Source organism: Oncorhynchus clarkii, chromosome 7 (genome assembly GCF_045791955.1).
Source record: "Oncorhynchus clarkii lewisi isolate Uvic-CL-2024 chromosome 7, UVic_Ocla_1.0, whole genome shotgun sequence".
Lineage (NCBI taxonomy): Eukaryota > Metazoa > Chordata > Actinopteri > Salmoniformes > Salmonidae > Oncorhynchus > Oncorhynchus clarkii.
The window spans coordinates 83,258,870-83,283,702 of NC_092153.1; the positions used below are offsets into that span (position 1 = coordinate 83,258,870).

The 24,833-nt window shown below is 46.3% G+C and overlaps 1 protein-coding gene across 2 annotated transcripts in view; it reads right to left on the reverse strand.

Annotated features, from left to right (window-relative positions):
• Positions 1-24,833, reverse strand: part of LOC139413917 (solute carrier family 6 member 11b) — a 63,278-nt gene that overhangs the window by 10,946 nt on the left and 27,499 nt on the right. For both annotated transcript variants that reach the window (XM_071161775.1, XM_071161776.1), the window contains exons 7-9: positions 22,585-22,719; positions 4,863-4,966; positions 1,014-1,138 (exon numbers count right to left, since the gene is read on the reverse strand). In XM_071161775.1, coding sequence (XP_071017876.1) covers positions 1,014-1,138; positions 4,863-4,966; positions 22,585-22,719 — 364 coding nt within the window. The remainder of the gene's footprint in view (positions 1-1,013; positions 1,139-4,862; positions 4,967-22,584; positions 22,720-24,833) is intronic.

Genomic DNA, 24,833 nt, shown 5'->3' on the forward strand with positions numbered 1-24,833 from the left:
GTTAGGCCATTGATAGATACTGCTGAATGTGTCTACATGGCACTCAATGTGATCAAGAACATGAGATTCAGAAGAACATATTACACATGTCAGCAATTTGCTAATTACATGCAAATAATCACAAATCTGCAGACAAACAGTCCTCTGTGAGCCAACTGGTCTGTCCTTTCACTTCCTCCCATCCCCTGCAAAAGACCTACAAAACTCCTCCCTTCTCCTGCAAAAGCCCTGCCAAACTCCTCCCATCTCCTGTCAAACTCCTCCCATCTGACAAACTCCTCCCATTTCCCATCTCCTGCCAAAGTCCTCCCACGTCCTCACATCGCCTGCCAAACTCCTCCCATCTCCTGCCAAAGTCCTGCCATCCCCTGCCAAACTCCTCCCATCTCCTGCCAAACTCATCCCATCTCCTGCCAAACTCCTCCCATCTGCCCCACTTCATAACACTGCCTGCCTCTGCATCTGCCTCTGCCTCTGCCTCTGCCTCTGCCTCTGCCTCTGCCTCTCTCCACACAGCTGAATCATTGATGTTGGACTTGAATAAGACATAGCACAGCGGTGGATCTACTACTCTAAGAGCTTCTGAGAGGAAGGCATCATCATCATCATCCTCCTCCATCAGTTCCAGTCATACAGAAGGCTGGGTTTGTCAGTAGAACCACGAACTGGCATGCAGCTCAACAGTCCTTTAACCTTTTGAATCTAGGGGGCACTATTTTCATTTTTGGAAAAATAACGTAATATTGTCTGTGAGTATAACAGAACTGATATTGCAGGCGAAAGCCTGAGAAAAATCCAATCAGGAAGTGACTCTGGCATGGCATGCAGCTCAACAGTCCTTTCACAAAGACCTCTGAGTGCAGGGTTGGAAAGAAATGGAAAAACCTGCACTCGTTGGAAACACAGTCTTAAGAAGTTTTCATTTCTCAAGATGGACGCTTTTTCGGCAACAGCCACTTATCCTCTATTTGACATTGTCTGGTGCTAAAGAGAACAAGATGATATTTTTTTACCAGACTCTGCCACGGCCTCGATGGGCACGCCCTGTTCTAGGGCCATGAAGCCAAGCACAGAGAAGATGGCGAAGCCCGCCACGAAGCTGGTCCCACTATTCAGACAGCACAGCATGATGCAGTCCCTGTGGAACAGACAGACAGACAGACAGACAGACAGACAGACAGACAGACAGACAGACAGACAGACAGACAGAATCTTAATTTGATAACTGTTGTTTTCCTGAACCACAGGATTTACATTGTTATAATTACAGTATTGTATTTTTCATGTAGCCCTACTATTGACCAGCTAATAGTTTAATTACCGATCAAGCAACATTAACTTGGCAGAACAGTGTGAAGGGGTTCAAATCCTGTTGCTGAAGGATTATTTTTCTGGCACAAAACTGGCCAAATTAAGAGAGAACACCATGAACCTGTCCCTAGAACACACATTTACTAATGCAGTCCCTGGAACACACATTTACTAATGCAGTCCCTGGAACACACATTTACTAATGCAGTCCCTGGAACACACATTTACTAATGCAGTCCCTGGAACACACATTTACTAATGCAGTCCCTGGAACACACATTTACTAATGCAGTCCCTGGAACACACATTTACTAATGCAGTCCCTGGAACACACATTTACTAATGCAGTCCCTGGAACACACATTTACTAATGCAGTCCCTGGAACAGATTTACTAATGCAGTCCCCTGGAACACACATGTACTAATGCAGTCCCTGGAACACACATTTACTAATGCAGTCCCTGGAACACACATTTACTAATGCAGTCCCTGGAACACACATTTACTAATGCAGTCCCCTGGAACACACATTTACTAATGCAGTCCCCTGGAACACACATTTACAAATGCAGTCCCTGGAACACACATTTACTAATGCAGTCCCTGGAACACACATTTACTAATGCAGTCCCTGGAACACACATTTACTAATGCAGTCCCTGGAACAGATTTTGTGTCACTGACCTACACACAATACCCCATAATTGGGTTAGTCTAACCAGTAGTATTGTCAGTCTTACCGGTAGTATTGTCAGTCTTACCAGTAGTATTGTCTGTGTGTAAATCTAACCTGTAGTATTGTATGTGTGTCAGTCTAACCAGTAGTATTGTCTGTGTGTAAGTCTAACTTGTAGTATTGTCAGTCTTACCAGTAGTATTGTCCTTGTGTAAGTCTAACCAGTAGTATTGTCCTTGTGTAAGTCTAACCAGTAGTATTGTCAGTCTTACCGGTAGTATTGTCTGTGTGTCAGTCTAACCAGTAGTATTGTCTGTGTGTCAGTCTTACCAGTAGTATTGTCAGTCAGCTGTTAGTCTAACCAGTAGTATTGTCAGTCTTACCGGTAGTATTGTCAGTCTAACCAGTAGTATTGTCTGTGTGTCAGTCTAACCAGTGGTATTGTCTGTGTGTCAGTCTAACCAGTAGTATTGTCTGTGTGTCAGTCTTACCAGTAATATTGTCAGTCTTACCGGTAGTATTGTCAGTCTAACCGGTAGTATTGTCTGCGTGTCAGTCTAACCTGTAGTATTGTCAGTCAGTTGTCAGTCTAACCAGTAGTAGCGTCTGTGTGTAAGTCTAACCTGTAGTATTGTCTGTGTGTCAATCTAACCTGTAGTATTGTCTGTGTGTCAGTCTTACCAGTAATATTGTCAGTCTTACCGGTAGTATTGTCAGTCTAACCGGTAGTATTGTCTGTGTGTCAGTCTAACCAGTAGTATTGTCAGTCTTACCGGCAGAATTGTCAGTCTAACCAGTAGTATTGTCTGTGTGTCAGTCTAACTAGTAGTATTGTCTGTGTGTCAGTCTAACCAGTAGTATTGTCTGTGTGTCAGTCTAACCAGTAGTATTGTCTGTGTGTCAGTCTTACCAGTAGTATTGTCTGTGTGTCAGTCTAACCAGTAGTATTGTCTGTATGTCAGTCTTACCGGTAGTATTGTCAGTCTTACCGGTAGTATTGTCTGCGTGTCAGTCTAACCAGTAGTATTGTCTGTGTGTCAGTCTTACCGGTAGTATTGTCAGTCTTACCGGTAGTATTGTCTGTGTGTCAGTCTAACCAGTAGTATTGTCTGTGTGTCAGTCTTACCAGTAGTATTGTCTGTGTGTCAGTCTTACCAGTAGTATTGTCTTTGTGTCAGTCTTACCGGTAGGATTGTCTGTGTGTCAGTTGCACCAGTAGTATTGTCTGTGTGTCAGTCTTACCGGTAGTATTGTCTTTGTGTCATTCTAACCAGTAGTATTGTCTGTGTGTCAGTCTAACAAGTAGTATTGTCAGTCTAACCAGCAGTATTGTCTGTGTGTCAGTCTAACCGGTAGTATTATCTGTGTGTCAGTCTAACCGGTAGTATTTTCTGTGTGTCAGTCTAACTGGTAGTATTTTCTGTGTGTCAGTCTAACCGGTAGTATTGTCTGTGTGTCAGTCTAACCGGCAGTATTGTCTGTGTGTCAGTCTAACCTGTAGTATTGTCTGTGTGTCAGTCTAACAAGTAGTATTGTCTGTGTGCCAGTCTAACCGGTAGTATTGTCTGTGTGTCAGTCTAACCAGTAGTATTGTCTGTCTTACCGGTAGTATTGTATGTGTGTCAGTCTAACCAGTAGTATTGTCAGTCTAACCTGTAGTATTGTCTGTGTGTCAGTCTAACCTGTAGGATTGTCTGTGTGTCAGTCTTACCGGTAGTATTGTCAGTTTAACCTGTACTATTGTCTGTGTGTCAGTCTAACCAGTAGTATTGTCTGTGTGTCAGTCTAACCAGTAGTATTGTCTGTGTCTCAGTCTAACCAGTAGTATTGTCTGTGTGTCAGTCTTACCAGTAGTATTGTCTGTGTGTCAGTCTAACCGGTAGTATTGTCTGTGTGTCAGTCTAACCTGTAGTATTGTCTGTGTGTCAGTCTAACCGGTAGTATTGTCAGTGTGTCAATCTAACTGGTAGTATTGTCTGCGTGTCAGTCTAACCAGTACTATTGTCTGTGTGTCAGTCTAACTTGTAGTATTTTCTGTGTGTCAGTCTAACCAGTAGTATTGTCAGTCTAAACAGTAATACTGTCTGTGTCTCAGTCTAACCAGTAGTATTGTCTGTGTGTCAGTCTAACCAGTAGTATTGTCTGTGTGTCAGTCTAACCGGTAGTATTGTCAGTCTAACCGGTAGTATTGTCTGTGTGTCAGTCTAACCTTTAGTATTGTCTATGTGTCAGTCTAACCAGTAGTATTGTCAGTCTAACCAGAAGTATTGTCAGTCTAACCGGTAGTATTGTCTGTGTGCCAGTCTAACCAGTAGTATTGTCTGTGTGTCAGTCTAACCAGCAGTATTGTCAGTCTAACCAGTAGTATTGTCAGTCTAACCAGTAGTATTGTCAGTCTAACCGGTAGTATTGTCAGTCTAACCAGAAGTATTGTCAGTCTAACCAGTAGTATTGTCAGTCTAACCGGTAGTATTGTCTGTGTGTCAGTCTAACCAGTAGTATTGTCAGTCTAACCAGTAGTATTGTCAGTCTAACCAGTAGTATTGTCAGTCTAACCAGTAGTATTGTCAGTCTAACCAGTAGTATTGTCAGTCTAACCAGTAGTATTGTCAGTCTAACCTGTAGTATTGTCTGTGTGTCAGTCTAACCAGTAGTATTGTCAGTCTAACCAGTAGTATTGTCAGTCTAACCAGTAGTATTGTCAGTCTAACCAGTACTATTGTCAGTCTAACCAGTAATATTGTCAGTCTAACCAGTAGTATTGTCAGTCTAACCGGTAGTATTGTCTGTGTGTCAGTCTAACCTGTAGTATTGTCAGTCTAACCAGTAGTATTGTCAGTCTAACCGGTAGTATTGTCTGTGTGTCAGTCTAACCTGTAACAGTTGTTGTCGTAGCTGTTGTAGCTCCCCAGGGCCGTCAGGCACCCCAAACAGATGGCATAGGAGAAGAAGATCTGAGTCCCAGCATCCACCCACACCTGAGGGACACAAGACACACACCATCACACACACACCATCACACACAGCATCACACAAACCATCACACACACACCATCACACACACGATCACACAAACCATCACACACACACCATCACACACACCATCACACAAACCATCACACACACACCATCACACAAACCATCACACACACACCATCACACACACCATCACACGCACACACCATCACACATCACACACAAATCACCAGTTGCACAGTCTGGCACATCACACACACACCATCACACAAACCATCACACACACACCATCACACACACACACACCATCACACACACCATCACACAAAGGAAGACAGACAACAGGATCAGAATCATGTTTGTATTCAGATCAATGATTTTTTTTTATGTAGTTTTAAAAAGCAAACTTTTTTTTTACGGTGCATGCATGAACCCTCGACCCTTGACCCTTGAACCTTGACGGCACTATACCAGTTCATGCATCTGATTGTAACTGTCATGGAAAATAAACGATCTTCCAAATGACTGTAGTTAGACAAACCTCTAGTGTTTCAAGACTCTCCCAGGGAGAGAACACAACACATAAATCACAGATCAACATCCTCCAAGTAGATTAGACTTTAAAACTGCCTCGGGGCTTCATTTACACTCATTCATAGAGTGAGACTGAATATCAGAGGTGAGACTGAATATCAGAGGTAGAAGACTGAATATCAGAGGTAGAAGACTGAATATCAGAGGTAGAAGACTGAATATCAGAGGTGTGACTGAATATCAGAGGTAGAAGACCGAATATCAGAGGTAGAAGACTGAATATCAGAGGTGAGACTGAATATCAGAGGTAGAAGACTGAATATCAGAGGTAGAAGACTGAATATCAGAGGTGAGACTGAATATCAGAGGTAGAAGACTGAATATCAGAGGTAGAAGACTGAATATCAGAGGTGAGACTGAATATCAGAGGTAGAAGACTGAATATCAGAGGTAGAAGACCGAATATCAGAGGTAGAAGACTGAATATCAGAGGTAGAAGACTGAATATCAGAGGTGAGACTGAATATCAGAGGTAGAAGACCGAATATCAGAGGTAGAAGACTGAATATCAGAGGTAGAAGACTGAATATCAGAGGTTGAAGACTGAATATCAGAGGTAGAAGACCGAATATCAGAGGTAGAAGACTGAATATCAGAGGTGAGACTGAATATCAGAGGTAGAAGACCGAATATCAGAGGTAGAAGACTGAATATCAGAGGTGAGACTGAATATCAGAGGTAGAAGACCGAATATCAGAGGTTGAAGACTGAATATCAGAGGTGAGACTGAATATCAGAGGTAGAAGACTGAATATCAGAGGTAGAAGACTGAATATCAGAGGCAGAAGACTGAATACCAGAGGTAGAAGACTGAATATCAGAGGTGAGACTGAATATCAGAGGTAGAAGACTGAATATCAGAGGTGAGACTGAATATCAGAGGTAGAAGACTGAATATCAGAGGTGAGACTGAATATCAGAGGTGAGACTGAATATCAGAGGTAGAAGACTGAATATCAGAGGTGAGACTGAATATCAGAGGTGAGACTGAATATCAGAGGTAGAAGACTGAATATCAGAGGTAGAAGACTGAATATCAGAGGTAGAAGACTGAATATCAGAGGTGAGACTGAATATCAGAGGTGAGACTGAATATCAGAGGTGAGACTGAATATCAGAGGTAGAAGACTGAATATCAGAGGTGAGACTGAATATCAGAGGTAGAAGACTGAATATCAGAGGTGAGACTGAATATCAGAGGTGAGACTGAATATCAGAGGTAGAAGACTGAATATCAGAGGTGAGACTGAATATCAGAGGTGAGACTGAATATCAGAGGTAGAAGACTGAATATCAGAGGTGAGACTGAATATCAGAGGTAGAAGACTGAATATCAGAGGTAGAAGACTGAATATCAGAGGTAGAAGACTGAACATCAGAGGTGAGACTGAATATCAGAGGTAGAAGACTGAATATCAGAGGTGAGACTGAATATCAGAGGTGAGACTGAATATCAGAGGTGAGACTGAATATCAGACGTAGAAGACTGAATATCAGAGGTAGAAGACTGAATATCAGAGGTAGAAGACTGAATATCAGAGGTGAGACTGAATATCAGAGGTGAGACTGAATATCAGAGGTGAGACTGAATATCAGAGGTGAGACTGAATATCAGAGGTAGAAGACTGAATATCAGAGGTAGAAGACTGAATATCAGAGGTAGAAGACTGAATATCAGAGGTAGAAGACTGAATATCAGAGGTGAGACTGAATATCAGAGGTGAGACTGAATATCAAGTCAACCCTTAGCCCTTGATCTCAGAGGGTTAAATAGATGTTAGGGTATCCGTCTTGCCCTCTGATAAGCCACGTGGAATTATCCCTATTTTAGCTCATACCTACATGTCCTCTCATATCTCCTGAAGTCCCTAGGGGAGATGTGCCTAGGACAATGGGGTGAAGGGTTTTTGGTTTGAGATTCAGAGACAATTTCCCTGAGAGCACCCTGAGAGCACCCCGAGAGCACCCCGAGAGGACCCCGAGAGCACCCCGAGAGCACCCGAGAGCACCCTGAGAGCACCCCGAGAGCACCCGAGAGCACCCCGAGAGCACCCTGAAAGCACCCCGAGAGCACCCTGAGAGCACCCCGAGAGCACCCTGAGAGCACCCCGAGAGCACCCCGAGAGCACCCCGAGAGCACCCCGAGAGCACCCTGAGAGCACCCTGAGAGCACCCTGAGAGCACCCTCCTTTCATCAATATTTACAGCTTCAAATATCCAAAAGACAGACATAAAGCGGATTATGAAGCTAGACAGAGACAGTGTTAGCGAGTGTACAAACCAAGAGAACAAACAGAGCAGAACCTAGAGAGGCACAATGGATTCATGCTAATCTGCGTCCCAAACAACTCTCTATTATAGCGCACTACTACCCTATAGGCCCTGGTCAAAAGTAGTGCACTATTTAGGGAATAGGGTGCCATTAAGGGGGTGTAAACTGGCTATAACATCACCATTCAGCCATACAGTTTTAGCTCCCTGCACCCTGTCTCCACGGAAACCTAGCTGACCTCTCAGACACAGATCTCTACCTCCATCCAATAACATTCTTTCTATGGATCTGATGTTCATTAATGTCCTTTCAGTTCGTACACACAAACACACGGAGAGACACTCACGGACAGACACACACAGAGACACACACAGAGACACACACAGAGACACACACAGAGAGAGACACACACGGAGAAACACACACAGAGAGACACACACGGAGAAACACACACAAAGACACACACAGAGACACACACGCAGAGACACACACGGAGAGACACACACGGAGGCACACACAGAGACACACACGGAGAAACACACACAGAGACACACACAGAGACACACACGCAGAGACACACACGGAGAGACACACACGGAGAAACACACACAGAGACACACACGGAGAAACACACACAGAGACACACACACAGAGACACACACGGAGGCGAACACACGAATGGACACACACACACACACACACAAACTACTGTTGATGAGTTGACATGGCTCCAGCTCAGGCCACATCTCAGAGGACTGAAGGAGAGCTCCGGTCCAGGGAAATACTTTTTTGATGTGTTGCCTAATTCTGAAATCTGGAGTCTGGATGGATGGAGGGCCAGTGTTTCAGAGTTTGGTGTTCGGTGATGTTGGGACGCAAGGTAGGATGTAGCCTCATGGTCCGACCAAGCAGAGAGACACTGACTGGAATCTCTATCTGTCTTCCGTAAAACATCTTTGTTTTCCACACAACACTTTGCCGTGGAAGACGTTCCAGTAAGATCCCAAGCAGCAGATTATTCTGAGAGCAGAAGTGAATCATCAGAACTCATCAGAATGAAAGGGGAGAGATAGAAGGAGAGGGAGAGGGAGAGGAGGAGGTGGAGAGATAGAAGGAGAGGTGGAGGGGGAGAGATAGAAGGAGAGGGAGAGGGAGAGGAGGAGGTGGAGAGATGGAAGGAGAGGTGAAGGGGGAGAGGGAGAGGGTGAGGTGAAGAGGGAGAGGAGGATGTGGAGAGATAGAAGGAGAGGTGGAGGGGGAGAGATAGAAGGAGAGGGAGAGAGATAGAAGGAGAGGTGAAGGGGAAGAGGGAGAGGTGAAGGGGGAGGGGGAGAGGGATAGAAGGAGAGGGAGAGGTGAAGTATGGGGAGAGGGAGAGGGAGAGGGAGAGAAGGAGAGGGAGAGGTGAAGGGGGAGAGATAGAATGAGAGGGAGAGGTGAAGGGGGAGAGGGAGAGGAATAGGTGGAGAGATAGAAGGAGAGGTGGAGGGGGAGAGAGAAGGAGAGGGAGAGGTGGAGGGGAAAGGATAGAAGGAGAGGTGGAGAGATAGAAAGAGAGGTGGAGGGGGAGAGATAGAAGGAGAGGGAGAGGGAGAGGAGGAGGTGGAGAGATGGAAGGAGAGGTGAAGGAGGAGAGGGAGAGGGTGAGGTGAAGAGGGAGAGGAGGATGTGGAGAGATAGAAGGAGAGGTGGAGGGGGAGAGATAGAAGGAGAGGGAGAGAGATAGAAGGAGAGGTGAAGGGGAAGAGGGAGAGGGAGAGGTGAAGGGGGAGGGGAGAGGGATAGAAGGAGAGGGAGAGGTGAAGTATGGGGAGAGGGAGAGGGAGAGGGAGAGAAGGAGAGGGAGAGGTGAAGGGGGAGAGGGAGAGGGTGAGGTGAAGAGAGAGAGGAGGATGTGGAGAGATTGAAGGAGAGGTGAAGGGGGAGAGATAGAAGGAGAGGGAGAGGTGAAGGGGGAGAGGGAGAGGAGGAGGTGGAGAGATAGAATGAGAGGTGGAGGGGGAGAGATAGAAGGAGAGGGAGAGGGAGAGGAGGAGGTGGAGAGATGGAAGGAGAGGTGAAGGAGGAGAGGGAGAGGGTGAGGTGAAGAAGGAGAGGAGGATGTGGAGAGATAGAAGGAGAGGTGGAGGGGGAGAGATAGAAGGAGAGGGAGAGAGATAGAAGGAGAGGTGAAGGGGAAGAGGGAGAGGGAGAGGTGAAGGGGGAGGGGGAGAGGGATAGAAGGAGAGGGAGAGGTGAAGTATGGGGAGAGGGAGAGGGAGAGGGAGAGGGAGAGAAGGAGAGGGAGAGGTGAAGGGGGAGAGGGAGAGGGTGAGGTGAAGAGAGAGAGGAGGATGTGGAGAGATAGAAGGAGAGGTGAAGGGGGAGAGATAGAAGGAGAGGGAGAGGTGAAGGGGGAGAGGGAGAGGAAGAGGTGGAGAGATAGAAGGAGAGGTGGAGGGGGAGAGAGAAGGAGAGGGAGAGGTGGAGGGGAAGAGATAGAAGGAGAGGTGGAGAGATAGAAAGAGAGATGAAGGGGGAGAAGGAGAGTAGGAGGTGGAGAGGGATAAGTGGAGGGGGAGAGATAGAAGGAGAGGAAGAGGGGGAGAGATAGAAGGAAAGGTGGGGGTGGAGAGAAACGGAGAGGTGAAGTATGGGGAGAGGGAGAGGGAGAGGGGCACACAACTGTCCTCAGAGAGCGAGAACAAACCCCGTATTGTCCCTGTTAAAATCTAATTAAACAATGTGTCAGAAGCAACGGCCCCTTTCTCTCTCTCTCTCAACTTTGCTTTCTGTCCTTCTATCTCTCTCTCCCTCTATATATATATTTAATTTGCCATCCATCTATTTCTCTCTATCCCTCCAGCTTTCATTAATGTTCTCGTGCTTTCTCTTTTCCTACAGTCTTTTTCTCCCCCTCTCACACTTTCTTCTCTCTCTCTTTTCTTCTCTCTCTCTTTTCTTCTCTCTCTCCTGCTCTGTCTTTTTCTTCTCTCTCTCTTTTCTTCTCTCTCTCTTTTCTTCTCTCTCTCCTGCTCTCTGTCTTTTTCTTCTCTCTCTCTTTTCTTCTCTCTCTCTTCTCTCTCTCCTGCTCTCTGTCTTTTTCTTCCTCTCTCTCTTTTCTTTCTTCTCTGGCTCTCCTTTACTCTCACACATCTCCTCTTCCTCATTAATCAGCACAGAGGAGTCTACTACTAGTATCCACATCTCATGCATGATAAACAGCGTATTGGCAGTCAATGGCAGCTGTAAAGACTAGGACAAGCAGCAGGCTTTGATCCAGACGCTATCCCGAGGTTCACCAAAGACAGGCCGCAATCAATATGGAGAGCAGAGAGCAGCCCAGTGTAGTAAAAGACTGACTGGCTGACTGGCTGACTGACTGGCTGGCTGACTGACTGGCTGGTTGGCTGACTGGCTGGCTGGCTGGCTGACTGGATGACTGGATGACTGGATGCCTGACTAGCTGACTGACTGGCTGACTGGCTGACAGACTAGCTGGCAGGCTGTCTGACTGACTAGCTGACTGGCTGACTGACTGGATGGTTGGCTGACTGACTAGCTGGCTGGCTAGCTGGCTGACTAGCTGGTTGGTTGACTGACTATCTGACTGGCTGACTGACTGACTGGCTGACTGGCTGGCTGGCTGGCTGGCTGGCTGGCTGGCTGGCTGGTTGGCTGACTGGCTGGTTGGCTGACTGGCTGGTTGGCTGACTGACTGGCTGGTTGGCTGACTGACTAGCTGGCTGACTGGCTGGTTGGCTGACTGACTAGCTGACTGGCTGGTTGGCTGACTGACTAGCTGACTGGCTGACTGACTGACTAGCTGACTGGCTGACTGACTGACTGAGTGACTAGCTGACTGGCTGACTGACTGACTGACTGACTGACTGACTAGCTGACTGGCTGACTGACTGACTGGCTGGCTGACTAGCTGACTGGCTGACTGACTGACTGGCTAGTTGGCTGACTGACTAACTGACTGACTGACTGGCTAGTTGGCTGACTGACTGACTGACTGACTAGCTGACTGGCTGACTGACTGACTGGCTGACTGGCTGACTGACTGGCTGGATGACTGTGTACACTGATGGATGCACACAGGCCTGATAAGGACTAGAGTTTCCACAGTGCCACACGTTAATCTAGTCAGCACGACACATGTACTATAAACATGTAAGTAACAAAGCCATGCGACCCAGTACTTACCTAGTGGAGACATATTTCTTGCCAGCCTAGATTCTAACACTCAGATTGTGTATCATTAATAACCCAGAGGCATCGTGTTCATCAGATGTAACCCGGACAAATGTGTCATCCATTATTAGTACCCTAGCACCGCGTCATAGCCTCCTCATCCTCACAGCTGAACAACACCCCATAATAAACACAGACAATCCTGTCGTTCGCAGGGGAGGGGGGGGGGGGAGCAGTTGCCTGGCAACCCCAGCTGTCCTGCTGTCTTGAGCCCTGCTCAAGATGCTTCTGTTCTGTCCAGTGATGTCATGACGCCTCAAACATTAAACGCATTACTCATCTCTCTGCCTCGTTGGCTTACTGTACAATAACTGCTATTACCTAGTATTACCTAGTACCTAGTATTACCTAGTATTACCTAGTACCTAGTATTACCTATTACCTAGTACCTAGTATTACCTAGTATTACCTAGTACCTAGTATTACCTATTACCTCGTACCTAGTATTACCTAGTACCTAGTATTACCTAGTACCTAGTATTACCTATTACCTAGTATTACCTAGTACCTAGTATTACCTATTACCTAGTACCTAGTATTACCTAGTACCTAGTATTACCTAGTACCTAGTATTACATATTACCTAGTATTACCTAGTACCTAGTATTACCTATTACCTAGTATTACCTAGTACCTAGTATTACCTATTACCTAGTACCTAGTATTACCTAGTACCTAGTATTAACTAGTACCTAGTATTACCTATTACCTAGTATTACCTAGTACCTAGTATTACCTATTACCTAGTACCTAGTATTACCTAGTATTACCTAGTATTACCTAGTACCTAGTATTACCTATTACCTAGTATTACCTAGTACCTAGTATTACCTAGTATTACCTAGTACCTAGTATTACCTAGTACCTAGTATTACCTAGTATTACCTAGTACCTAGTATTACCTAGTACCTAGTACTACCTAGTACCTAGTATTACCTAGTACCTAGTATTACCTAGTACCTAGTATTACCTAGTAGCTAGTATTACCTAGTACCTAGTATTACCTAGTATTACCTAGTACCTAGTATTACCTGGTACCTAGTATTACCTAGTATTACCTAGTACCTAGTATTACCTAGTATTACCTAGTACCTAGTATTATCTATTACCTAGTTCTGCATGCTCGTTGTACTGTCCGTGGCAGGGTTTGTACATTAGCGCTGCTATAGGATATTACTGTACCAGGGTTCATATGTTAGAGGTGCTATAGGATATTACTGTACCAGGGTTCATATGTTAGAGGTGCTATAGGATATTACTGTACCAGGGTTCATATGTTAGAGCTGCTATAGGATATTACTGTACCAGGGTTCATATGTTAGAGGTGCTATAGGATATTACTGTACCAGGGTTCATATGTTAGAGGTACTATAGGATATTACTGTACCAGGGTTCATATGTTAGAGCTGCTATAGGATATTACTGTAACAGGGTTCATATGTTAGAGGTACTATAGGATATTACTGTACCAGGGTTCATATGTTAGAGGTGCTATAGGATATTACTGTACCAGGGTTCATATGTTAGAGGTGCTATAGGATATTACTGTACCAGGGTTCATATGTTAGAGGTGCTATAGGATATTACTGTACCAGGGTTCATATGTTAGAGCTGCTATAGGATATTACTGTAACAGGGTTCATATGTTAGAGGTACTATAGGATATTACTGTACCAGGGTTCATATGTTAGAGGTACTATAGGATATTACTGTACCAGGGTTCATATGTTAGAGGTGCTATAGGATATTACTGTACCAGGGTTCATATGTTCGAGGTGCTATAGGATATTACTGTACCAGGGTTCATATGTTAGAGCTGCTATAGGATATTACTGTACCAGGGTTCATATGTTAGAGGTGCTATAGGATATTACTGTACCAGGGTTCATATGTTAGAGGTACTATAGGATATTACTGTACCAGGGTTCATATGTTAGAGGTACTATAGGATATTACTGTACCAGGGTTCATATGTTAGAGGTGCTATAGGATATTACTGTACCAGGGTTCATATGTTAGAGGTACTATAGGATATTACTGTACCAGGGTTCATATGTTAGAGCTGCTATAGGATATTACTGTACCAGGGTTCATATGTTAGAGGTACTATAGGATATTACTGTACCAGGGTTCATATGTTAGAGCTGCTATAGGATATTACTGTACCAGGGTTCATATGTTAGAGCTGCTATAGGATATTACCGTAACAGAGTTTGTACATTAGCGCTGCTATAGGCTACACTGCTGGTACTTCAGGAGGAGCCATTCCTCTGTACCAGTCATCTCCAGCCCACTTCAATACCCTTCATCTCTGTCTTGTCTCTCTCTCTCTCTCTCTCTGACTCAATCTTCAGACCACTCCTCTTTCTCTCTCTCTCTCTGACTCAATCTTCAGACCACTCCTCTTTCTGCTTGTTGTGCTTTCAGTGCATTGGTATGCAGTGTGACGCAGTCGAGAAATATAGAGGGTGTCAGTTCAACCCAGTACGCTAATATGAAGATGACTCTACCTCCTATAGTCAACTATAGTCAGCACCCCACCACTACACCTCTACCTCCTATAGTCAACACCCCACCACTACACCTCTACCTCCTATAGTCAGCACCCCACCACTACACCTCTACCTCCTATAGTCAACACCCCACCACTACACCTCTACCTCCTATAGTCAGCACCCCACCACTACACCTCTACCTCCTATAGTCAGCACCCCACCACTACACCTCTACCTCCTATAGTCAACACCCCACCACTACACCTCTACCTCCTATAGTCAACACCCCACCACTACACCTCTACCTCCTATAGGCAGCACCCCACCACTACACCTCTACCTCCTATAGTCAGCACCCCACCACTACACCTCTACCTCCTATAGTCAACACCCCAACACTATACCTCTACCTCCTATAGTCAACTATAGTCAGCACCCCACCACTACACCTCTACCTCCTATAGTCAGCACCCCACCACTACACCTCTACCTCCTATAGTCAGCACCCCACCACTACACCTCTACCTCCTATAGTCAACACCCCACCACTACACCTCTACCTCCTATAGTCAGCACCCCACCACTACACCTCTACCTCCTATAGTCAACACCCCACCACTATACCTCTACCTCCTATAGTCAGCAACCCACCACTACACCTCTACCTCCTATAGTCAGCACCCCACCACTACACCTCTACCTCCTATAGTCAGCACCCCACCACTACACCTCTACCTCCTATAGTCAACACCCCACCACTACACCTCTACCTCCTATAGTCAGCACCCCACCACTACACCTCTACCTCCTATAGTCAACACCCCACCACTACACCTCTACCTCCTATAGTCAACACCCCACCACTACATCTCTACCTCCTATAGTCAACACCCCACCACTACACCTCTACCTCCTATAGTCAACACCCCACCACTATACCTCTACCTCCTATAGTCAGCACCCCACCACTATACCTCTACCTCCTATAGTCAGCACCCCACCACTACACCTCTACCTCCTATAGTCAGCACCCCACCACTATACCTCTACCTCCTATAGTCAGCACCCCACCACTACACCTCTACCTCCTATAGTCAGCTCCCCACCACTACACCTCTACCTCCTATAGTCAGCTCCCCACCACTACACCTCTACCTCCTATAGTCAACACCCCACCACTACACCTCTACCTCCTATAGTCAACACCCCACCACTACACCTCTACCTCCTATAGTCAACTATAGTCAGCACCCCACCACTACACCTCTACCTCCTATAGTCAACTATAGTCAGCACCCCACCACTACACCTCTACCTCCTATAGTCAACACCCCACCACTACACCTCTACCTCCTATAGTCAACACCCCACCACTACACCTCTACCTCCTATAGTCAACACCCCACCACTACACCTCTACCTCCTATAGTCAACACCCCACCACTACACCTCTACCTCCTATAGTCAACACCCCACCACTACACCTCTACCTCCTATAGTCAACACCCCACCACTATACCTCTACCTCCTATAGTCAGCACCCCACCACTACACCTCTACCTCCTATAGTCAGCACCCCACCACTACACCTCTACCTCCTATAGTCAACACCCCACCACTACACCTCTACCTCCTATAGTCAGCACCCCACCACTACACCTCTACCTCCTATAGTCAGCACCCCACCACTACACTTCTACCTCCTATAGTCAGCACCCCACCACTACACCTCTACCTCCTATAGTCAGCACCCCACCACTACACCTCTACCTCCTATAGTCAACACCCCACCACTACACCTCTACCTCCTATAGTCAGCACCCCACCACTACACCTCTACCTCCTATAGTCAACACCCCACCACTATACCTCTACCTCCTATAGTCAGCACCCCACCACTACACCTCTACCTCCTATAGTCAGCACCCCACCACTACACCTCTACCTCCTATAGTCAGCACCCCACCACTACACCTCTACCTCCTATAGTCAGCACCCCACCACTACACCTCTACCTCCTATAGTCAACACCCCACCACTACACCTCTACCTCCTATAGTCAACACCCCACCACTACACCTCTACCTCCTATAGTCAACACCCCACCACTATACCTCTACCTCCTATAGTCAACACCCCACCACTACACCTCTACCTCCTATAGTCAACACCCCACCACTACACCTCTACCTCCTATAGTCAACACCCCACCACTATACCTCTACCTCCTATAGTCAACACCCCACCACTACACCTCTACCTCCTATAGTCAACACCCCACCACTACACCTCTACCTCCTATAGTCAACACCCCACCACTACACCTCTACCTCCTATAGTCAACACCCCACCACTACACCTCTACCTCCTATAGTCAACACCCCACCACTATACCTCTACCTCCTATAGTCAACACCCCACCACTACACCTCTACCTCCTATAGTCAACACCCCACCACTACACCTCTACCTCCTATAGTCAACACCCCACCACTATACCTCTACCTCCTATAGTCAACACCCCACCACTACACCTCTACCTCCTATAGTCAACACCCCACCACTACACCTCTACCTCCTATAGTCAACACCCCACCACTACACCTCTACCTCCTATAGTCAACACCCCACCACTACACCTCTACCTCCTATAGTCAACACCCCACCACTACACCTCTACCTCCTATAGTCAACACCCCACCACTACACCTCTACCTCCTATAGTCAGCACCCCACCACTACACCTCTACCTCCTATAGTCAGCACCCCACCACTACACCTCTACCTCCTATAGTCAGCACCCCACCACTACACCTCTACCTCCTATAGTCAACACCCCACCACTACACCTCTACCTCCTATAGTCAACACCCCACCACTATACCTCTACCTCCTATAGTCAACTATAGTCAACACCCCACCACTACACCTCTACCTCCTATAGTCAGCACCCCACCACTACACCTCTACCTCCTATAGTCAACACCCCACCACTACACCTCTACCTCCTATAGTCAACACCCCACCACTATACCTCTACCTCCTATAGTCAACTATAGTCAACACCCCACCACTACACCTCTACCTCCTATAGTCAGCACCCCACCACTACACCTCTACCTCCTATAGTCAGCTCCCTACCACTACACCTCTACCTCCTATAGTCAACACCCCACCACTACATCTCTACCTCCTATAGTCAACACCCCACCACTACACCTCTACCTCCTATAGTCAGCACCCCACCACTACACCTCTACCTCCTATAGTCAGCTCCCTACCACTACACCTCTACCTCCTATAGTCAACACCCCACCACTACATCTCTACCTCCTATAGTCAACACCCCACCACTACACCTCTACCTCCTATAGTCAGCACCCCACCACTACACCTCTACCTCCTATAGTCAGCTCCCTACCACTACACCTCTACCTCCTATAGTCAACACCCCACCACTACATCTCTACCTCCTATAGTCAACACCCCACCACTACACCTCTACCTCCTATAGTCAGCTCCCTACCACTACACCATCTGTGCTTCCTGGCAGCTAGCTACCACTGCTGTCACCGCTCTGAGAGTCCTGAATGGAACCCTTTTCCCTGCATATCACACTTTCCACAGACATACACATAGGGGTATAGGGTATATGTTATAGGGGTATAGGGGTATAGGGTATAGGGGTATAGGGATATAGGGGTATAGGGTATAGGGATATAGGGTATAGGGATATAGGGGTATAGGGGTATAGGGGTATATGTTATAGGGGTATAGGGGTATAGGGGTATAGGGTATAGGGATATAGGGATATAGGGTATAGGGATATAGGGGTATAGGGGTATAGGGGTATAGGGTATAGGGATATAGGGATATAGGGTATAGGGATATAGGGGTATATGTTATAGGGGTATGGGCATATAGGGGTATAGGGGTATAGGGATATAGGGGTATAGGGCATAGGGATATAGGGATATAGGGTATAGGGGTATAGGGGTATATGTTATAGGGGTATAGGGGTATAGGGGTATAGGGGTATAGGGATATAGGGGTATAGGGTATAGGGAAATAGGGATATAGGGTATAGGGATATAGGGGTATAGGGGTATAGGGGTATATGTTATAGGGGTATATGGGTATATGTTATAGGGGTATGGGGATATAGGGGTATAGGGATATAGGGGTGTAGGGTATAGGGATACAGGGGTACAGGGATATAGGATATAGGGATATAGGGGTATAGGGATATAGGGATATAGGGGTATAGGGGTATAGGGGTATAGGGATATAGGGTATAGGGATATAGGGATAAGGTATAGGGATATAGGGTATAGGGACATATGTTATAGGGGTATAGGGATATAGGGGTATAGGGATATAGGGATATAGGGGTATAGGGATATAGGGTATAGGAATATAGGGGTATTAGGGTATAGGGGTATAGGGTATAGGGATATAGGGATATAGGGGTATAGGGATATAGGGTATAGGGATATAGGGTATAGGGGTATAGGGATATAGGGTATAGGGATATAGGGATATAGGGGTATAGGGATATTGGGGTATAGGGATATTGGGGTATAGGGATGTAGGGATATAGGGATATAGGGGTATAGGGTATAGGGATATAGGGGTGTAGGGATATAGGGGTATAGGGATATAGGGTATAGGGATATTGGGGTATAGGGATATTGGGATATAGGGATATTACAGAGTTTAAACAGGTACTGGGCCCAGTTTGGGTCAGAACTGAAGTTCTATGTTCGTAGCCTACAGATGAATGATCGGTTTTGTCACATATCAACTTTCCTAGTGCCGTACTTTTAAAAGACGAAGAAGTGGACAATATTGTGCCAATGAATTGATAACTTGCCAAATCCGTCAGGTAATTAAATGTCTGCAGGTTAAAAGTCCATGGTTCTTGTTAATATATGCATTGTTATTTTGACTTTCTCTGAACTGAAGGTCATTAGGTCAATATTAGACTGTCCTGGTAATGTGACACGCCTAGAAAAGCCTCCCGACTTCCGTCAAAACAGTCATTAGGTCAATATGAGACTGTCCCTAGACATGTGAACTGAAGGTCATTAGGTCAATATTAGACTGTCCCTAGACATGTGAACTGAAGGTCATTAGGTCACTATTAGACTGTCCCTAGACATGTGAACTGAAGGTCATTAGATCAATATTAGACTGTCCCTAGACATGTGAACTATCTTCACGTCGAGAAGAGCCTCCAGGCTTCATAACGGTCAACTGTGAATGAGGGGGGAAAAAATGAGTACACGGGCAGATTGGTAAAACTAATCTCAACCGAATCGTCCACTGCACTAACTGACATGCTGGGGTAATATTTACATACCCGACGTTCTATAGTAATACTAGTCCTGTGTGAATAGCGTTATCGGGGTATAGGGCGGTAGGGTTGTAAGGGTATAAGGATATTGGGATATAGGGGTATAGGGTTGTAGGGGTATGGGGGTGTAGGGTTGTAGGGGTATAGGGTTATAGGGTTGTAGGGGTATAGGGGTATAGGTTTATAGGTTTATAGGGTTGTAGGGGTATAGGGGTATAGGGTTGTAGGGGTATAGGGGTATAGGTTTATAGGGTAATAGGGGTATAGGGATATTGGGTATAGGGTATAGGGGTATAGGGATATAGGGTATAGGTTATAGGGTTATAGGGTATAGGGTTATAGGGTTGTAGGGTATAGGGTTATAGGGTTGTAGGGTTATAGGGTATAGGGTTATAGGGGTATAGGGTATAGGGTTATAGGGTATAGGGTTATAGGGGTATAGGGTTATAGGGTTGTAGGGGTATAGGTTTATAGGGTTGTAGGGGTATAGGGTTATAGGTTTATAGGGGTATAGGGGTATAGGTTATAGGGTTATAGGGTATATAACCCTATACCCTATAACCCTATACCCTATAACCTATACCCTATATACCTGCAAGGGGTATAGGGTTATTGGGTTGTAGGGGTCTAGGGTTATAGGGTTATAGGGGTATAGGGATATAGGGGTATAGGGATATAGGGGTATAGGGTTATAGGGTATAGGTTATAGGGTATAGGGTTATAGGGTTGTAGGGTATAGGGTTATAGGGTATAGGGTTATAGGGGTATAGGGTACAGGGTTATAGGGTATAGGGTTATAGGGTTATAGGGTTGAAGGGTTATAGGGTATAGGGTTATAGGGTATAGGTTATAGGGTATAGTGTTATAGGGTATGGGGTTTTACGGTATAGGGTATGTGGTATAGGGGTATAGGGTTATAGGGTATGCAGTATAGGGGTATAGGGTTATAGGGTATAGGTTATAGGGTATAGGGGTATAGGGTATAGGGGTATATGGTAATAGGGTTGTAGGGTATAGGGTTATTGGGTTGTAGGGGTCTAGGGTTATAGGGCATAGGTTTATAGGGTTGTAGGGGTATAGGGTAATAGGGGTATAGGGATATTGGGTATAGGGGTATAGGGATATAGGGTATAGGGGTATAGGGTATAGGGGTATAGGGGTATAGGGGTATAGGGTATAGGGGTATAGGGATAAAGGGGTATAGGTGTATAGGGGTATAGGGTTATAGGGCTTACGGTGCAAGGCCCAACATTATGTAAAGAAAGGTATGTTCTATCTGAGCCAGAGTGGCCCTTAGGGCCAGGAGCCAGAACGGCCCTTAGGGCCAGGAGCCAGAGTGGCCCTTAGGGCCAGGCGCCAGAACGGCCCTTAGGGCCAGGTGCCAGAAAGGCCCACAGGGTCAGCATGGCCCACTAGGCCAGAACGGCTCACAGGGTCATGGGCCAGAACGGCCCACAGGGCCAGGAGCCAGAACGGCCCACAGGGTCAGGGGCCAGAACGGCCCACAGGGCCAGGAGCCAGAACGGCCCACAGTGCCAGGAGCCAGAACTGCCCACAGGGTCAGGATGGCCCACTGGGCCAGAACGGCTCACAGGGTCAGGGGCCAGAACGGCCCTTAGGGTCAGGGGCCAGAACGGCCCACAGGGTCAGGAGCCAGAACGGCCCACAGGGTCAGGATGGCCCACTGGGCCAGAACGGCTCACAGGGTCAGGACGTCTCACAGAGCCAGGAGCCAGAACGGCCCACAGGGCCAGGAGCCAGAACGACCTATAGGGTCAGGATGGCCCACTGGGCCAGAACGGCCCACAGGGCCAGGACGTCTCACAGAGCCAGGAGCCAGAACGGCCCACAGGGATAGGGGTCAGAACGGCCCTTAGGGCCAGGAGCCAGAACGGCCCACAGGGTCAGGATGGCCCACTGGGCCAGAACAGCTCACAGGGTCAGGGGCCAGAATGGCCCACAGGGACCAGAACGACCCATAAGGACCAGAACGGCCCACAGGGCCAGGACGTCTCACAGAGCCAGGAGCCAGAACGTCCCACAGGGATAGGGGTCAGAACGGCCCACAGGGTAAGGGGTCAGAATGACACACGGCCAGAACGGCCCATACAGCCAGGGCCCAGAACGGCCCATACGGCCAGGGGCCAGAACTGCCCATAGGTCCAGGGGCCAGAACGGCCCATAGGTCCAGGGGCCAGAACGGCCCATAGGTCCAGGGGCCAGAACGGCCCATAGGGGCAGGGGCCAGAACGGCCCATAGGGGCAGGGGCCAGGACGGCCCACTAGGCCAGAACGGCTCACAGGGTCAGGGGCCAGGACGGCCCATAGGGGCAGGAGCCAATCTCCTGTTACTTTAGGGTGAGGCCGCTTGATGTAAAAAGACGCTAGCACAAAAGTAGTGCACTATAAAGGGAACAGGGTACAAATTTAGATTTGCCCAGTTGCTGTGAGACAAACTGCTAACTGCTTAGAGAGAAGGCGACCGGGAGGCCATGTTGGATCGAGCAGACCTAGGTTGACAGTTGTTGAGAGAGTAACAGCAGCTGGGGGAGAAGGTGACAGGGATGCCATGTTGGAACGAAGGTGACAGTTGCTGAGACACTAACTGCTTGTGGCTTAGAGAGAAGGCGACCGGGAGGCCATGTTGGATCGAGCGACGGTACCTACCTGTGGGTCTGAGAGGCGGGAGATGTCAGGGTACAGGTAGAACTTGATTCCTTCCCACGCCCCCGGCAGAGTCACCCCTCGGATCAGCAGGACCAACAGCATGACATAGGGGAAGGTAGCAGTCACATACACCACCTATAGGAGGACAGAACCACAACAACAACATATCATATTATATAATATAATCTATAGGGGAAGATAGCAGTCACATACACCACCTATAGATGGACAGAACCACAACAACAACATATCATATTACATATTATAATCTATAGGGGAAGGTAACAGTTATAGATGGACAGAACCACAACAACAACATATCATATTATATAATATAATCTATAGGGGAAGGTAGCAGTCACATACAAACATATCACATATCATCTATAGGTATCAGTGACATAGGAACATATCAGATATCATCTATAGGTATCAGTCACATAGGAACTTGTCAGATATCATCTAAAGGTATCAGTCACATAGGAACATATGACATATCATCTATAGGTATCAGTCACGTAGGAACATATCAGATATCATCTATAGGTATCAGTCACATAGGAACATATCAGATATCATCTATAGGTATCAGTCACGTAGGAACATATCAGATATCATCTATAGGTATCAGTCACATAGGAACATATCAGATATCATCTATAGGTATCAGTCACGTAGGAACATATCAGATATCATCTATAGGTATCAGTCACGTAGGAACATATCAGATATCATCTATAGGTATCAGTCACGTAGGAACATATCAGATATCATCTATAGGTATCAGTAATGTAGGAACATATCAGATATCATCTATAGGTATCAGTCACATAGGAACATATCAGATATCATCTATAGGTATCAGTAATGTAGGAACATATCAGATATCATCTATAGGTATCAGTCACATAGGAACATATCAGATATCATCTATAGGTTGCATACAGTACACCACCTATAGATAGACAGAACAACATATCATACTGTATCTACAATGCCTTCAGGAAGTATTCACATCCCTTGAGTTTTTTCCACATTGTGTTGTGTCACAACCTGAATTTAAATTGGATTTAAAAAAAAAAATAATAATGTCAAAGTGGAATTATGGTTTTCGAAATGTTTACAAAATAATAAATAATGTAAAGCTAAAATATCTTGAGTCAATAAGTATTCAACCCCTTTTAGTTATAGTAAACCTATATAAGTTCAGGAGTAAAAATGTGCTTAACAAGTCACATAACAAGTTGCATGGACTCACTCTGTGTGTAATAATAGTGTTTAACATGATTTCTGAATGACTACCTTATCTCTGTACCCCCCACACATACTGTAACCTGTAAGGTCCCTTAGTTGAGCAGTGAATTTCAAACACAGATTCAACCACAAAGACCAGGGAGGTGTTCCAATATCTCGCAAAGAAAGGCACCTATTGGTAGATGTGTGAAAATAAACTAAAAAGTAGACATTGAATATCCCTTTGAGCCTGGTGAAGTGATTAAAAACACTTTGGATGGTGTTACAATACACCCAGTCACTACAACGATACAGACGTCCTTCCTAACTCAGTTGCCGGAGAGGAAGGAAACCGCTCAGGGATTTCACCATGAGGCCAATGGTGACTTTAAAACAGTTACAGTGTTTAATGGCTGTGATAGGAGAGAACTGAGGATGGATCAACAACATTGTAGTTACTCCACAATACGAACATAAATGACAGAGTGAAAAGAAGGAAGCCTGTACAGATTAAAAATATTCCAAAACATGCATCCAGTTTGTAACAAGACACTAAAGCGGGACACTCCAACCCTGTTCATGGAGATCTACCCTCCTGTAGGTTAACTCCAACCCTGTTCATGGAGATCTACCCTCCTGTAGGTTTTAACTCCAACCCTGTTCCTGGAGATCTACCCTCCTGTAGGTTTTAACTCCAACCCTGTTCCTGGAGATCTACCCTCCTGTAGGTTTTAACTTCAACCCTGTTCCTGGAGAGCTACCCTCAGGTAGGTTTTAACTCCAACCCTGTTCCTGGAGATCTACCCTCCTGTAGGTTTTAACTCCAACCCTGTTCCTGGAGATCTACCCTCCTGTAGGTTTTAACTTCAACCCTGTTCCTGGAGAGCTACCCTCAGGTAGGTTTTAACTCCAACCCTGTTCCTGGAGATCTACCCTCCTGTAGGTTTTAACTCCAACCCTGTTCCTGGAGAGCTACCCTCCTGTAGGTTAACTCCAACCCTGTTCCTGGAGAGCTA